Genomic DNA, 18,206 nt, shown 5'->3' on the forward strand with positions numbered 1-18,206 from the left:
ATCTGGATGATTTTGATGATTGACATAGTATGAAAATAAAGAAAAATTTAACAAGTGCAAGATCAAGCACTTGTGGTATCCTGGCACTGTATACTGCAAGGCCATGAAAAAAATCCCCCAGCTGCAGAGGACAGTGAAGGCCCTGGAGGCTATTTAGCTATGTCACTTTGCATTGCTGTCCTGCTGCTGAGGCTGTTTTTAGCTTATTCATATGGAGACCTGTGTGCTATTATATTACTTTGTGTAGACTTGCTGTTATGTACTAATGAGTGTTCTTGCTTCAAAAATCCAAATTTATTAGTTGAAGAAGGCAAAATGAGAGAAAGCTGATCATCAGTTGATCAGTGTGATGCAGATTTTTAAAAGGAGGCCTACTCCTTTTTGTTTTGTTTTGGTTTTGTAAGGCAAACAGTTATCCTTCCAACTATTTTCCACTAAGAGTGGCGAGGCTTCATGTGGAGTGTTGTCATGTTCTGTTCACTTGGAATTAGGAAAGATAAATTCTGCGAGCAGAAAGAATTTCCATCCTCCCATCATATTAGTAGATGCTTTTACTAGACACTCAAAATAGCTTGGCTATTTAGTCAACCAAAGGCAGAGAAGAAACATCATGTATTTCTACAGTTGTATGAGGAAGGTAAGCACCAGGAAAGTAGGAGAACCGTTAAAGTGAAAGGACAGTACTGGCAGGTGAATGATAAGAAAAATGGCCTTCTAATTAGAGGAATGAAGTCTTGATACAGTCTCCAGTGGAAATGATAAGGACTGGAGCATTATTGATTTTGGGTTAGAACATCATTTAAGAGAAATTGTTAGGGCAGTTACCTGCAATATTATTTATTTGAACCAGAAGCACTTTTTAGATACTTTCTTGTACAGTTAGACCTACTGAGAAGCTACAGATTCCTTTATTTATTTATGATTGTTTAGAGTTGTTATTTATTTGTAATTGCTATCTTGAGTAATGGTGATATTTCCTGGACCGATACCCTGCCATTTGAAGGTGAAAAATATAGGTTAGGGTTACATGACTTGCTGTGGTATTGAACATTAGGAATTAGGATTTTCTTTTGGAAATCGTGAGGGATAAGTATAGGAAAAGGCTTTTTTCTTTTCCTCTCCATGGTGGAGGCCCCATGGGAAGTCTGTATTTTAAATATCTAATTGGTAGTATTAATCTCTGGGCTTTTAAGAGTGCCTCATTTCCAGAAGAATCAAAATATCAGCTTATATCTTTGTATTAAGTAGTTGGTATTTGTATACAGAACAATTGAGGCTTCTCGTAAACTTTTTAAATGGGTAAACACAAATTATGTTCAGATATAAGAGCTTATATGTTTTGGAAAAACATGATACTTGAAAGCTTGATCTCTGGGAACTTTGTGGCTGTGCTGTTGTCCTTAATTGTGGTACTTTGTGTAGTGACCAGTGTGCAAGGACTTTATCAGAAGCCTTTCCAAATCCAACTGTAAATACCAATCCTGAAAGCTAATCCCAAATAAGCAAACTAATCCACCCGTCTTCCCCCCCCCGCCCCCCAGCAACTGCTTTGCCTCAGCCTTATAAGTGATGTATATCTCTGGCTTTGTAAAGGTTCCTGCACTTCTTTTGTTTATTTTTTCCTGTTCTATTTCTAAGTCTACGTGCATTAAAGCTTCCTTTGTCTATTTTACCTGCTTCCAAAGACCTTCTCTGTAGGTGACACATCTTTTGAGGAACTTATTCTTATTACACTGACTTATAAGTCCTTCTAAAAGTCTCCATAAACTTTTCGGAATGGGTTTAAAGGACGTAAATACTCTGTAGACTCCATATGTTATTGGTGATCTTTGATCCAATACGTGTAACAAGGAAAAAGAAAGAGAGAAATTTTGTATATATTCAGTCAAAAGTCCCCAGCACTAGGTGCTTGAAGTAGTTTGGAGTGCTGAGATGATAACGATAGCGGGGTGTTTTTCCTGCTCTCAGTAACAGTGTTGATATGCTGGACCTACTATGTGACTCTGTGTTAAGCAAGTGTACAGCTGTGGTGTTAAGAGAGTTGCCTGCCATACAGACGGTCTTTGAGAGACAAAAAAGAGTGCAGGTGTAATGTGCTAGTATGTCTGAATAGACATAGCCAAAGCACATGTTTTATGTGAAATGTTGTCTGAGTTTAAATTTCATGGTCATAAACAGGTTTTTAGTTCCTCAGAGTGGAGTAGAACTGATGACTGTTTGTGTGTTCCCTTTGCTTATTTCTAACAGATTCATTGCTATAAATCCCTTTAGTCTAAACAGATTTCCATGGGCGTTTTCTGTAGTCTAGAATGTTTAATGTCTGCCCCTTTGTCGTGTGGAAAATATTCTTCTATTGCTAATTTTAAAATGTTTCAATTCTGGAATTAGAGAAATGTCTAAAATTAAAAAGCCTCACAAATCAAGGTGGTCATATCATAGCTTATGTATTATATTTTATTTAATAATGTGATTTACCTTAGATTATATGGTAAGCATTCATGGATAATTAGCCATTTCAAAGTGATTTGACACCTCTGAATTAGACATCTTGTGCGTATCTACACAGAAACAGGGAAAATAGTTACTTAGTGTAGGACAAATGCATTTAAAGAAATGTAAAGTTAAAAAATTAAGAAATGTAGTAGAGATTTGTGATGGGACAAGGGGTAATGGTTTTAAAATAGAAGGAGGTACATTCAGACTAGATATAAGGAAAAAAAAAAATTTACAGTGAAGGTGGTGAAGCACTGCTTCAGGTTGCCCAGAGAGGTGGTGGATGTCCCATCCCTGGAAACGTTCCAGGCCAGGTTGGCCGGGGCTCTGAGCAACCTGATCTGGTTGGAGATGTCCCTGCTCCTTGCAAGGGGGTTGGACTGGATGGGCTTTAATGGTCCCTTCCCACCCAGACTATTCTATGACTATGAAATAAACATCTGGTTATGAGTCAAGAGGTCAAGAGTGCAGTAGCATTCTGAGTTTTAAATTTTTTTTTAATTTACCAGTAATAGGGATCAGTTTACTTTCTTCTGTTTCTTTTCTTTCCACTTGTTTCCTCCTGCAATGTCAGAATAACCAAAATACAAGTGAAGGACATAGAGAGGAAGCCAAAGCACTAAAAGAGCAGCTCAGGGAGCGAGAGGAGACTCTTCAGGATCTGAAGGATCAGCTGGCTCTAGCCAAAGTGAATCTGAAAGATGCTGAAATCAAGTATGCAACACAGGTACAGAAAAATTTTTCTATTAACCAGTTTGTGTGTGTGTCTGTGTTTCCCACCCTAGCCTTTACACTAGCATGATAGAATATTTTCAGCTGGAAGGGACCTGCAACGGTTGTCTAGTCCAACTACCTGACCACTTCAGGGCTGACCAAAAGTTAAAGTATATTATTGAGGGCACTGTCCGAATGCCTCTTAAACGCTGACCGGCATGGGTATTGGCCACCTCTCTAGGAATCCTGTTCCAGTGTGTGACCACCCTCTTGGTAAAGACAGGCTTCCTAATGTCAAGTCTGAACCTCCCCTGATGCAGATTTAAACCATTCCCACATGTTTTGTCACTGGATAATTTAATAGACACAGTTGTTCCTGAGGACATGCTGTTGCTAGGGAATATGGCTTAATCCTGCAGCCTGACAGAGGTAAGGTTGACAAAGCTCTGTGGTCCCCAGTCCAGCCAGTAGGATGGCTGAAAGTGTGCTCCTAGCAGGTGCACATGCACAAGTCCTGTATGTATGGCCAGCCACATCGATAACACAGACAGAAGCGCCCAGCACGCACATGAACACAAATAGTACCAACAGCCTCACCTTGTTCCCCTCTATGGCAGCTTGGATGAGAGAGTAGTAAGAACATACACAGATGTACCTTGTGGATCTCACCAACAGCTGTGCTTAGACACTTAAGGCTGCCTAGTAACTGGCCCCTGGATCCGAGTCTCCCCAGTTGCTGGCATGTGGACTTGCAAAGCCCCAGGAGCCACAGCTCCACTCCAGGTGCTGGTACAGACCCATTGCTTGCACACACGTGTGCACAGAGCTGGCTGGGACTCCCCTGGTCTCTCCAATAGCCCACCCCCCTGCGCTGGCTTGCTTTAAGAAAAATGGGCACTAATGTGCCCATGCATGCAACGCGGACACTCCCTCCCACCACCATCACACCTGACCAGAGCTCCCCTGCCCCCTTCAGTGGCCAACCCACTGTGATCTTATCCTTAGAGAGACACAGGCACACAGAACCCTGACTGGGACTCTCCTGGTCGTTCTGGTAGCCAGCCTCCCTCTGTTCTTACTCTTACAGACACACAGCCAAGCACATGCACAGAGCTGACCAGGACTCCCCTGGTCTCTCTAGTAGCCAGCTCCCTTAAAGATTCACACATACGCACATACGTCCTGGCTCCCGGGCTGTTTCACCTACTTTGCCACCTAGTCTGGCTTAGTACTCACTAAGTGAGTATGACTCACTGGTCATACATTCACTTGCACACTCGCACTTGGTCTAGTTTCTGGCACCATGACATAGAGGCCCTCAGACCTACGGTCCCACTGCCAGCTGCTGGCACTTAAGTTCACGTGCTCTTATCTCTCCAGTTGCTGCACCGTGGACACACAGGCCGTTTCACTCACAGTCTTGGTTCCAGTTACAAGCACTTAGACCCCCCCCTGCACAAATACACACCAAATAGAGACCCTCTCCCACAATGAAAGAATTAGAAATGGTGTTCAGTAAGAAGACAGGACAGACTACTGATCAGCTGCAGGGCATGGCCAGACAAGCATATTGAGCAGCCACTGTTTACACAACTGGCCTTTTAAAATTCCCTTACCTTCTCTTTTTTTAATTTTTTTTTTTTTTGTTGCTCCCCTAATCGCCTAGGTCCATTTCCCTGCCTTTGGTTCCTCCTCTAAGCATTCCATTAGTCTTTCACTATCCCAAAATGCTCTCCTCTCATGTCCTGTAGTATATCCTATACCCATAGACAGTAACCACCCTTGGTCCAGAAGGTGCTCTGCAGTTAAGTCATCTTAATGGGTTTCACACTTGGAGAAGGGGACTGATGTCTCTCTGAGGAGGCGGGGAACAGCCCCTCGAAGGGCCTGGACAAGGTGTCCCTTCCTCTAAGTCAGAATTTGGGTTCTTCCCTGCTTGCCATTGCTGTTCTGTGATGGGCTTTGGAATAGCTGGGGCAGAGTAGTCTTTCATTTCCCAGACCTGCTATTGCCACTCTGTGTTCTACTATGGATGTGCAGAGGAGCTTCTTATGTTATGTTGTGTTTATTTATGGAAAGGGTTTTGTTAATACTCTGAATTGCAGGTTTAGCTTTTGATCTGTGAATTGGGCTGCATCCTATACGAATAAAAACCCAGAGTTTTCTGAGCTTGTAATTATGTACTAATCATATCTTTTAACATTCTGTATATTTGTAGATGAAATTCTATTTTTTTTTTTCTTTCTAGGATCTGAAATGTTATCAGTTAATATATACGTATTGATAGGATAAAGATACCATTTGACCAAGGTCACAAATAGGATTATCAAGCTGAACACCTCACTGCACACATAATATGCTGGTGCATGTTGAAAGCAAGCCTGTATGTCTGTCAAGCTCATAACCTTATTGTTGTTTTTGTTTGGTTGGTTTTTTTTTAATTTTGTGGCTTATGTTTTCAGCTGAGCTCCCTGCAGGAAGTGATTCAGGAGAAGGAAGCTCTCCTAGAGGAGCAGGTTCACCAGCACCAAGCTGAGTTACTCAAGATAGTGGCCCAGTCAGATCTGGAAGCAGAGATGCAGCAGGTATATTTGATATAATAATTTTCGGGGACAAGAAAGGAAAAGAAATTTTACCAGTCTGAAGACTGAGTGAACTGTTTTCATCAAAGTAACTCAGAAAGGATGAGAAGAGATATCATTTGGTTATTTGGGTTTTTTTGGGGTGCTATTTTGGACTTTCAGAGTCCTAGCTTCAATCTGCTGATTTGCTATCAGTTGAAAAGAAAGAACAGTTTAAAAGAAATATTAAATTATTGCACTTCAGTTCCCTATTTGTGAAACAATGGTGAGCTCTTCCTACTGCACCAGGGCTCCAGAATAACTGTCAACAGAAATTAAGTTATTCAGGCTGTTAAAGTAACTGTGTTATGAAAACCAGGTGTATGGATGAAACTAGGAAACCTAGCCTTCTTATCTTAGCCTCCCAGATACTGGTATAGCACTGTCTCTCACAGAACCTGCGTACACTTCAGAGAAAGCTAGAGGAGCAGGAAGCAGCTCTGCTTGGACGAACTCAGATGGTAGAATTGCTGCAACAGGAATTATATACTGCTGAACGACAAAACCAGGTACCTTTTCATGCTTTACTTATTGCTTTACTCCCATGTATAAGTGGCAGATGGGGCCTTTGTCAGTAGCTCAGAAGTTACCAGGTTAACATTTCTAGCACCAAGTTTCCAGCATGAAATCAGCTGGGAGGCTCCCTCAGGTCAGGCTTTATACATCCAGCTATAGTAGGTCCAGCCAAACAACAGGGATAGGGACACTGCAACAGCCATCTCTAGTGACCCGGGTTCTGAGCAAGTGGACAGGGACAGACAAAATTGATCCATGATTAACTGTGCTGACTGATACATTCAAAGTCATCAAATACACAATGCTTCAGCTAAGACAAAAGTGCCTAATGGTGCTGCTCTAGCTGCGTTGTTTGTGGACTGCAGTATCCAGGCCAGATCAGAGCATAGACAGATACTGCTCCTGTGACTGGAGTGCTGGAATAGAGGGATGCAGGCTCTTTAGGAGGAACAGGCAGGGGAAATGAGGAGGGAGTGTTGCCCTCTATATCAATGACCAGCTGGAGTGCAGGGAACTCTGCCTGGGGATGGATGAGGAGCTGACCGAGAGCTCATGGGTCAGGACTAAAGGGAGTTCAGGGACAGGTGATGTTATAGTGAGGAGCGGCTGAGGGAACTGGGATTGTTTAGTCTAAAGAAGAGGAGGCTGAGGGGAGACCTCACTACTCTCTACAACTACTCGAAAGGAGGGTGTAGGGAGGCAGGTGTTGGTCTCTTCTCCTAAATAACTTGTGATAGGACGAGAGGAAATGGCCTAAGGTGTGGCAGGGAGGTTTAGGTTGGATGTTAGGAAACACTTATTTACTGAAAGAGTGATCAGGCACTGGAACAGTCTGCTGAAGGAAGTGGTGGAGTCACCATCCCTGGAGGTGTTCAGAGAATGTGTAGACATGGCACTGCAGGACATGGTTTAGTGGACATGGTGGTGTCAGGTTGACGGTGGGACTTGATGATCTTGGAGATCTTTTCCAACCTTAAAGATTATATGATTCTATGATAGTGGAGGTCTGCTACAGGCCACCCAATCAGGAAAACTGAGCGGATGAGGCCCTCTATAGACAGAAGCAGCGTCACGTTTACAAGCCCTGGTCATTATGCGGGGCTTCAGCAATCTATGAGGTTTCTGGAATGTGTGGATGATAACTTTTTTCTCCAAGTGATAGAGGAGCCAATGAGGAGAGGTGCTATGCTGGACCTTGTTCTCAGCAACAAGGAGTGGCTGGTGGAGAATGTGGAGCTCAAGGGTGGCCTCAACTCCAGTGACCATGAAATGGTGGAGTTCAAGATCCTCAGTGCAGCAAGGGTGCCACACAGCCGGGACTTCAGGAGAGCAGACTTTGGCCTCTTCAGCAATCTGCTTGGCAGAGTACCATGGGATACAGCCCTGGAGGGAAGAGGGGCCCAAGAAAGCTGGTTAATATTCAGGGATCACCTACTCCAAGCTCCAGAGCGAAGCATGCCAACAAAGAGGAAGCTGGGCAGATCCACCAAGTGGCCTACATGGATGAACAAGGAGCTCCTGAACAAACTTAAACACGAAAAGGAAGCCTATAGAGGGTGGAAGCAGGGACAGGTAGCCTGGGAGGAATACTGAGAAATTACCTGAGCAGCCAGGGATCAGGTTAGAAAAACTAAAGCCCTGATAAATTAAATCTGGCCAGGGACATCAAGGACAACAAGAAAAGCTTCTATAGATACATCAGGGATAAAAGAAATACTAGGAAAACTGTGGACCCTTTCCAGAAGGAAATAGGAGACGTGATTACCCAGGATATGGAGAAGGCTGAGGTACTCAACAACTTTTTTGCCTCAGTCTTCACCAGCCAGTGCTTTGCCACATCTTCCGAGTCACAGAAGGCAAAGGCAGGGACAGGGAGAATGAAGAACCACCCACTGTAGGAGAAGAACAGGTTTGAGACCATCTAAGGAACCTGAAGGTGCACTAGTCCATGGGACCTGATAAGATGCATCCATGGATCCTGAGGGAACTGGTGGATGAAGTTGCTAAGCCACTCTGCATTATATTTGAGAAGTTGTGGCAGTCAGGTGAGGTTCCCGACAGCTGGAAAAGGGGAAACGTAACCCCCCTCCCTTTTTAAAAAGGGAAAAAAGGAAGACCCAGGGAACTACAGGCCAGTCAGTCTCACCTCTGTGCCTGGTAAGGTCATGGAGTGGGTCCTCCTGGAAACTATGCTAAGCCCCATGGAAAATAAGGTGACTGGTGACAGCCAATGTGGCTTCACTAAGGGCAAATCGTGCCTGACTAATTTGGTGGCCTTCTATGGCAGTATTACAGCATTGGTAGATGAGAGAAGAGCAACTGACATCGTCTACCTGGAGTTGTGCAAAATATTTGACGCTGTCCCACACGACATCCTTGTCTCTAAACTGGAGAGACATGGAGTTGACAGATGGACCACTTGGTGGATAAGGAATTGACTGGATGGCCACACTCAGAGAGTTGCGGTCAACAACTTCGTGTCCAAGTGGAGACCAGTGATGAGTGGTGTTTCTCAGGGGTTGGTATTGGGACCGACACTCTTTAACATCTTTGCTGGTGACATGGACAGTGAGATTGAGTGCACCCTCAGCAAGTTTGCTGATGACGCCATCTATGAGGTGCGGTCGACATGCTGGAGGGAAGGGATGCCATCCAGAGGGACCTTGACAGGCTTGAGGAGTGGACCGTGCAAACCTTGTGGAGTTCAAGAAGGCCAAGTGTAAGGTGCTGCACCTGAGTTGAGGCAATCCCTGGTATCAATACAGACTAGGGGATGAATGAGTTGAGAGCAGCACTGTGGAGAAGGACTTGGGGGTACCGGTGGATGAAAAAGGGCCTGTTGTGACAGGAGTAGGGGTAATGGTTTCAGAATAGAGGGAGGTAGATTTAGATTAGATATTAGGAAGAAATTTTTTCACTGAGGGTGGTGGAACACTGGCCCAGGTTGCCCAGAGAGGTGGTGGATGCTCCATCCCTGGAAACATTCCAGGCCAGGTTGGATGGGGCTCTGAGCAACCTGATCTGGTTGGAGATGTCCCTGCTCCTGGCAGGGGGGTTGGACTGGATGGCCTTTGAAGGTCCCTTCCAACCCTAATCATTCTACGATTCTATAAAATGTGTGCTCGCAGCCCAGAAAGCCAACCTCATCCTGGGCTGCATCAAAAGAAGTGTAGCCAGCAGGTCAAGGGAGGTGATTCTCCTTCTCTGTTCTGCTCTTATGAAGACCCCACATGGAGTACTGCGTCCAGCTCCAGAGCCCCCAACATATGAAGGATGTGGACCTGTTGGAGCAAGTCCAGAGGAGGGCCACAGTGATGATGATGATGATGATCAGAAGTCTGGAACATCTCTTCAATGAAGATAGGCTGAGAGAGTTGGAGCTGTGCAGCCTAGAGAAGAGAAGGCTCCAGGGACACCTTATAGTGGCTTTCTAGTACCTAAAGGGGGCTTATCAGAAAGATGGAGATAAACTTTTTAGCAGAGTCTATTGTGATAGGACAAGGGGTAATGGTTTTAAACTAAAAGTGGGTAGATTTAGATTAGACATAAAGAAGAAATGTTTTATGATGAGGGTGGTGAAACACGGGAGCAGGATGCCTGGAGAGGTGGTAGATGCCCAGTCCCTGGAAACATTCAAGGCCAGGTTGGACAGGGGTCTGAGCAACCTGATCTGGTTGGAGATGTCCCTGCTCCTTGCAGGGAGGTTGGACTGGCCTTTAATGGTCCCTTCCAACCCAAACTATTTAATGATTCTGTTATATGATTCTACAATTCTGTATTCTTTAGTATGTCTTGGTGAGAATCATAGAATCATAGAATATTTAAGGTTTGAAAAGACCTCCAAGATCATCAAGTCCAACCATCAACCTAACACCACCATGTCTACTAAACCATGTCCTGAAGTGCCATGAGAACTTTCTAATATAATGACACAGCTTCTGGAGTGATATTGGCTCTCAATCAATTTTGAGCATGAAGAGAATGAGATCAATTCTGTTCATATATGACTATATATACATGTGCCCCTTGAGACAGGGTTCAGTACTTGTTTGCAAGTTTAGGCCTTGTTTGCAGATAGAGAATGAGCGTATTTTTAATTTTTTTTCCAATATCTGAACTTCTGAAAATAAGTCTCCATCCCTTTAGAAGAGACTTACACTGGATCAATCTCATGTTAATAGGCTGCACAATCTCCAGTCAGTCTGGTGCTGAACCTCACTTTGATTACTTTTACACACTTATGCACCACTGTTTTCTTTTCCTGCGTGTCCCAGCCAGGCACAGTGGTGGGACCTCTTACCACCAGGAAGAGGTGAAAAACCTCAGTGAGCTGATTTGTACTCACTACTGATTACGTTGCTCACTGGAGTGTTTCATGAGTGGCAGCATGGATATCTTCATGGCAAAGTTGTTAAGGTCCCATGACTCCTCCTCTGTGTCTTTGACTCCCCTCATGCATGTTATATGGTCAGAGGGAGACCCTGGTACACACGTAAACTTGAGGCCACGTGGTTGAAGTTTCTCTTTCTACCCATAAAGGAAAGGGAGCTCCTTATGAGACTCCTCTAGAAACTTGCTATGCTAACTGTCCACAGCTCCAGGCCGAGGAAGTTTGACAAAAGGAATTCTGACGAGTGTAGGGTCTGTTTCTGTTCCTTGGTTGCCTTACGTCTGTGGTCAGTATTGACCAGCTTTCTGGGATCTTTCTTGAAACAGTGGCACTGGGTGGAGCACTCTGTTACCTCCAGTTTCATATTTCAGTATTTCTGACCTTCTTTCACATACACACTTTTGTTTTGGTCTTTAATTATACTCTGGAATTGTTGACTATCCCCTCTTTTGTTGTAGTCCTTCCTCCCCTTTTTAAGAAGCTTTCTTTCCTCTAAAAGAGAACTCATGGCCACTGTTCTGTTGTTTTTCTTCTATGTTCTCCTGCTCTAAATTAAGACTCATCTTTTCTTTAGCAAAATTGAGAGTTCTTGTTTCTCCTTGCATTGCTTTCCTGCAATTTGCAAATAGTAGAGCAGTTTCTTTCTAGCAAAATAAGACTTCTGCCATGTTTATTTCCTCCATTCTGCTACTTAGATATTTGAAAATTATTTAATGGCAATTTTAAAATATAAATCGGGTACTTTACTTTGGCAATATATTGAACTAGTTGAGAGTTAAATTCATTTCCATATCCTTTTACAGACACTCCTAGATCAGTGCCAGAAGATGGAACTGGATCTAAGCTCCCTGAGGAATGTGCTAGATACAGAGAGACGAGAGTCTCAGGATCTCAGAGAGAAGATGGAGCTGGAACTCGCTGAGAGGAAGCTGTGCTCCCATCGCTTGCAGGAGGAGGTGCGGTGTCTCTCAGAACAGCTGGAAGAGGCAAGAAGAGCACAAGCTGAAGTAGAAGTGAAGTATAAAGACCTGGAGCAGGAACAAAGGCTAAAGGTGGAAGAGAAAAACCTGCAGATCAGTTATCTTAAGGTTGCTGAGCAAGAGCTGCAATCTAGACATGGTGCCCTTGTAGCTGAAAATGATCAGCTGAAACGGGATGTTGACCGGCTGTTGGTGGTGGTTGCTGAAAGCAGTGGTACAAAACAGAAACTACAGGGTGAGCAAGCACAGCAGTTTGGTGAAGCAGGTTCTCGAGAGCCTAAGGATCATTGGATTGCCTTCTATTCAACTTTGTTTTTATAATACCTCATAAGAAATTATTTGTATAAGAATTCCTAATTGCATAGGAACATAGGAGTGGTTGTACTGTCTCAAACTACAGGTCTCTAGTGCGATCCCACCTTTCTGTCTTTGGCAGTGCCCAAAGCCAGTTGCAAGAGGAGAAGCATAAGAGTAGGGCAGCGTATGTGGTGCTTTCCTTGTGTACTGTCCCAGCCTATAATCTTTTGAGGCTTATGGATTTCTTGAGCCAGTTGTATTTTTTTAATTAATAAGTTGAAGGAAAAAAAATCCAACAAGTTATGTAAGTTCTTTTTAGATGTGCCACATTCTTAAGGGTCTGAAATTACAAGTAAAACAACCAAGGAAAGCAAACTGTACCATTTCCTCTGTAGGCTTATATTAGAACTAATAACATTGATCTTGCCTCAAGCTGTTATTTCAAATTGATTTTCTTCCAGCTCCTTTACAGTCCAAAACAGAAGCAATGACTGAGAGATGAGGGATCTCATATACTATTGTGCATACATGTAAACTGGATACGTATCATCAAAAAAGGCAACACACCTTAACTCCCTTTTTCCCCACTCTGTTAGATGAACTTGTACAGAAATCTGAGGAATGTGCCTGCTGTCAGAATGAGCTGAAATCCCAGTCAGTAGTGCAGGTCTCTGAATTGAAGAAACAGGTATGATCTTTTCATATGCGTCTCCTGAAATTTTCCAATAGGTTGAGGAACTGAAACTAAATTAAATGTTTGGTATTCCTTTTTTATGATGTATTGCTTGAGAAAGGCTCTTACAGGTTCTCTCAGCCAATCAAGGGGCAGACATGTTATCACTGTTGAAGCCTGAGAAGAAATAAGAGTCAATTTGAGTAATTTAAGTGTGGACAATTGATTTGATGAAAGGTTAATTCAAAGATCAAAAACTAATGTGTATGTAAAAGCTGTACTGAAATTTATCTTTCTCCCCTCCATCCTATGTTTAAACAGGATGAAACAACTTCACAGGAAAAAATAATAGATCAGGAAGATGGGAACGGGGCTTCACTCCTACCCACAGGAAACTTGAAAAGAAAGAGGACTGAAGGTGGGTACAATTATCTCACCTATTTTAATATTCTTAAAATATGTAAGAATTATTCTTGCCTATTTTTAGATAATAAACGTGTCCATGGCTATTGGTTCATTATGCTTTCATTGCCAAGATCTTCAAAAATAATATGTAATTCTTTCCAGTGGTTAAAGTAAAATTTAATTCTAAAGGGAAAAGGAACTATTTGAACCTCAGACAGTGAACAGACTGACAGAAACAAATCGGTGAACCATCTGGAATTATTAAAAAGATGGGGCTGTGCATTATAGGCCCGGCTGTATGGTGTTATCTTGTGATATGCAGTGTGATGGTTGGTGTTTTGGCCGTGAGACAGAGTGGGTAAAACTCTTTACCTGTGTGGTTCATGTGCTTCATGTTCCTCCATGTATGGTCTGTGGTGATAGGTGCAAAGAGCATGGAGAAGATATGAAAAACCTAGGATGACGGCAAGGAGGGTAATATTATGTGATTGCAGACTTTTCCAGAAAAGGGTGCTGAGGTTAACTTTATTGTGATAGGGTATATTAAGTTCAATTAATAGTTTTCATTTATTGGGTTTTTTGTTCCATTAGCGTCAGCTATACCTAAGGATGGTAGAATAAATTTTGTATTCCAAGACACTGTGTACTTGCACATTGTTATATTGTACAAAATAAGATATTACTGAACTAGTAGCTCCTCCCTGATACAAAATGCTGACAGTTTGCAGGTGGTGCTTCTGCAGAGCTTATTTTTGCTCCAGTGTGGGTCATTTCTTCCACGGGGTGCACTCCCTCCAGAACGGGGGGTCCTCCACGGGCCCCACAGGGCGGGGGGGGGCCTCCACGGGCCACAGCCTCCTTCAGGCATCTGCCTGCCCCGGCATGGGGTCCTCCATGGGCTGCAGGGGGATCTCTGCTCCTCCGTGGACCTCCACGGGCTGCAGGGTCACAGCCGGTTTCACCATGGGCTGCACCACAGGCTGCAGGGGAATCTCGGCCAGGAGTCGCATTACTGCTCCACCTCCTTCTGCACTGCCCTTGGCGTCTGCAGCCGTTCCTCTCACCAGAAATCCTTCACAACCGGCAGGCAGACGCCTCTCAGGGTCTCTTCACATCTCATCTCCCCTCCAGTTCTTGCAGCCGGGCAGGGCCGAGTCGGGCCCAGTTGGCTGCCCAGCGGGAGGCCAGAGGGTGAGGGGTGCAAGGCCCACAGGGGTCACGCCTCCCCCTCTCTGCCCCTGCTCAGCATCTTCACATCTTCTCTCTTTTTTTTTTTTCCTTTTTTTTTTTTTCTTTCTGTTTTTCCCCTTCTAAAATACGTTACCACAGAGGCGTTATCAGGGAACATTTTGCTACCAATTGGCTTAGTCCTGGCCAGCAGCGGGTCTGCCCTAGACCCATCTGAGTCTGCTGGCAAAGGGGAACAACTTCTAGCAGCTTCTTGCAGAAGCTGCCACCATAGCTCCCCCCCACTAAATAAAACCACAACAATAACAGCAATTGTTCTTTTCTAAAAGCTGCTTAGAAGAGCATGTTGTTTTGGTGGTTTGCCTCTAAAAAAAAACCCAAAACACGTTATCCAATTACAATGTTATATATCTCCACTACATAAGTGTTACTAACAGCCATGTGCCCTGTTCTCTAAAGCTCCTGGAAGAATATCCTGTTACTCTCTAAATCAGAGTTTTAATTTTCAAATAAATTGTTTCTGTTTCAGAAATACCACACTTGCAACTTGCTCTCCAGGAGCTTCAGCAGGAAGCTGTGATGGTCGCAGAAAATGCAAAGCAGGTAATGATTAAGCAGCTCAAATAAGCTAAAACTAAAATAGGTCAAGGGCTCTCCTTAAAACAGCTAAGCTGTTATGGTCTTTTTTAACAATCCTCTTTGGAAGGTTATTATTAACTGGATTAATGATAAAAGACAGAAATAGATTACAAATACTCCTTGTACTGTCTTCTTATCAGACTGTATTTCCCTTTGCTGGCTGTGTGGAATTCTTGTGTCCTTCATCCACTCGATACATATTTGTGCTGTTTTCTGCCTCTTATGAGTTAGTTCTTCAGCAAAACCATAGGCTGAACTGAGGCAAGTCTCAGGAAATACAATTCCAAAGGCTCGGCTGTCGTGATAGGGTGCCTTTGCAACCAACCCTATCTATGCCTACTGCCCTGATGGGGATCTGGCAGACTGGAGGAAGCTGGGTTCTTTGTTAAGTGGGAGACAGTAGACTCTATCCTTGTACTCTTCCACTGTGAACAGCTGCAGGTACTATTGCAGTCAGTCTGTTGGTGAGAAGAATCATAGAATGATTAGGGTTGGAAGGGACCTTCAAAGGCCATCCAGTCCAATCCCCCTGCAAGGAGCAGGGACATCTCCAACCAGATCAGGTTGCTCAGAGCCCCGTCCAACCTGACCTGGAATGTTTCCAGGGATGGAGCATCCACCACCTCTCTGGGCAACCTGGGCCAGTGCTCCACCACTCTCAGCATAAAAATGTTTTTTCCTTACATCTAGTCTGAATGTACCTCCTTCTAATTTAAAAACATTACCTCTTGTCCTATCACAACAAGCCCTCCTAAAAAGTCTCTCCTCATCTTTCTTACAGGCCTGCTTTTGACTACAAGTCCTTCTCCTTCTTCTCAATTCATTCTCCACCAAGTCTGTGCAGGATCACATACATTCTGCTTTGCTTTATACTCAGCAGGGTGGTGGAGATGACTGCCTCTCTATATCTGTACTAAGAATTTGTTGTAGAATTTTTTGTTAGCTTAGAGCAAGGTCTGGGCTCTTTCCAGACTGCTCCGCTCTGTTCCAGCCTGCCAGCAGGAGGAAGATGATGATGCTGTGTTTTATCTAATACATTCCTTTCCAACAGAGAGAGTTTATAGTGTATATATATTACTCTGTGTGTGTGTCTGTGTTGTATTGTGTGTGGGAGGTCTGTCTGTGTGTACACACACACGCTCTTTCTCCGCCCCCCCTCCCTGAGGGCAGATAAAGGTCTTTGAGCTGTTTTCTAGAGCCCCTTTATAGGTGGTGGAGATAACAGGTTCTTTAGCATATGACTGGCCTGGACCAAGGAGGATGTTGAAAATGGGTCAATGAATCCAGCTCTGGAATTGTCCCTTTCAATATCTTAATTATAAACAGTGTAGCTAAATAGCTTGCATGTAAGTATTTACACTTGGCCAGCGATATGCTACCATTTGTGCATCTGACCCGTGATTTTAGCCCAAGATATGTGTGAATCCAAACCCTGTTCAAGGATTTGGGTCATGTGCACAAGTTGTTTGGATGCATGCCATGCATTCCGTTTCAGTGCTTGGAGCCTGCAAAGGCAAAGTGCTCTAGAACTTGGGGCTGGAGATAGTTTCCTTATGATTGTGTGACCTGTTAGTGCCCTGTACTTACATTCTAGGTAGTTACAGCAACTGTTAGTTCTGAATGCTTAACTTTGTTTTCAGTCTTTCCATTAGTTGGATTGGGATTTTTTTTTCTTGCTTTTTGTGAGGTGAGAGGGAGTAGCTTTTTTTAGAGACATTTTACTTTGTTCTGACTTATGATCTCTTTGTACTCTAGTTAAAACCTTTTCCCACAGAAGTGGTACTAACGGTGCCACTTGTTTGTTGTGGTGATAGACAATGTGTGTTGGGAACTAGCCAGAAATATTGCCATTCATTTCAGGTGCATGGTAACTTGTAAGTGGACTTTTCAGAATGAAGAAATTAGTAGATGAAGTCTTAGTTCTCCTATGGATGTCAACAGCAAACTAACCAATTTCCTGGGCTTTAGTCAGCATCTTTGTGTGGGCAGAATAGTTTGTGTCTGTGAAACAGCAAAATCTCCTCTCTTCCCAGTCTGTTCCATCTTCTTTAACAGTCAGGTTCTGTCCTATCTGACAGAGAAGCAGGAGACCTATAGTAGTTAATAGATTGTTGTGGGGTGGTTGGTTTGTCTGTGTGGTGGAGCCTAGTGTAACTTTCCTGGCAAGACTGCAAGTTCTTTATCTGCTGGAGTAGTGAGGCTTACAGTGACAAACACATGACTTCTCACCTTCTCTGCATAGGTGGTTCAGTGAAAGGTTATGAATCTATAGTTAGTCCCTTTGAAGCAGTGAAGATGGAAAGAGGAAGCATCTCAAGGTGGGAAGGAAGTTACTAGAATCACGGCATTCATTGATATCGTAATCTGCTGAGATGTGTCTTAGTCTCTTGCTTAACATCAAAACTAATCTACTTTTTAAAAAAAAATTATTTTCATTAAGTGTTAGTGTTACATCTAAAGTTGAGCCTGATAGTTTTTACTTAAAGCTTGGCAGAGCAGCAGGCAACTAAGACAGCTGTCTTCTAATGCAAAGATCATGGCACAAAACTAAGTATTTTTAATTCAACCAATAGAATAAGAATGTTGGACCTGAGGTGAAATTGCAAGACTTGCAGACTCTGGAGGCTCCAGCATCTTACACGGACTGCTCTTCTGCTTCTACAGGTGAGGACACAGAATAAGCCACATGACAAGAAAACTCTGGAAAATTGAGAAGTTTCAGGGACAAATCCAAGGTGATTTGGAAAGAGGAGCTTTCAGGTCAGAATATAAAGATGTACAGGAGATAGAAAAGATGCACACGAGGTAGAGGAAAACATTCTAATGTGGGACATATCAGAAGATAGAAGAAAGAAGTGGTTCCTAAGATGAGAAAGGGAGAAGAGTTTGAAGGAGGGTGTGTTTGTAGATACAAAGGCTGATGTGTGAGACACAGAAGAGAATGAAGATAAAATGAAGAATTGGGGAATTGGGTTCGTCTCTGCAAGCTAGTAAGTTTCTTTTTGTGTCTGGAATTACCACCACCTCCCTGCCCCCAAATTATAAAAAAAACCAAACCCTCACAACCCAAAACCAAACAACCTGTTACCTAGTTCACTTGTCTCTTTGCCTTTTCGTTCTTCTATGGAGGTTAGATATAGTGTAGATATAGTGTAAACTTAGGTGATACCAGCATGCAGCAAATGCAGGAGGTTTTGCATGTGCAGGGCTATTGGGCATGTCTGGGTTTTTTTGTCTTTCTCACCTTGGAAACTAGAGAGGCTGCAGTCCCCTATATTGTCTCTCCACTT

The 18,206-nt window shown here is 43.4% G+C and overlaps 1 protein-coding gene across 1 annotated transcript in view; it reads left to right on the top strand.

The window, feature by feature from the left end:
• GOLGB1 (golgin B1) overlaps nt 1-18,206 on the top strand; it is a 50,872-nt gene that overhangs the window by 8,750 nt on the left and 23,916 nt on the right. Inside the window, exons 5-12 of the mRNA XM_086743508.1 lie at nt 3,068-3,220; nt 5,670-5,792; nt 6,224-6,337; nt 11,538-11,949; nt 12,608-12,699; nt 13,006-13,102; nt 14,807-14,880; nt 17,490-17,580. Of these exons, the coding sequence (XP_086599634.1) occupies nt 3,068-3,220; nt 5,670-5,792; nt 6,224-6,337; nt 11,538-11,949; nt 12,608-12,699; nt 13,006-13,102; nt 14,807-14,880; nt 17,490-17,580 (1,156 nt within the window). The remainder of the gene's footprint in view (nt 1-3,067; nt 3,221-5,669; nt 5,793-6,223; nt 6,338-11,537; nt 11,950-12,607; nt 12,700-13,005; nt 13,103-14,806; nt 14,881-17,489; nt 17,581-18,206) is intronic.

The sequence above is a fragment of the Chlamydotis macqueenii genome, chromosome 1 (assembly GCF_036417535.1).
Source record: "Chlamydotis macqueenii isolate bChlMac1 chromosome 1, bChlMac1.mat, whole genome shotgun sequence".
Taxonomy (NCBI): domain Eukaryota; kingdom Metazoa; phylum Chordata; class Aves; order Otidiformes; family Otididae; genus Chlamydotis; species Chlamydotis macqueenii.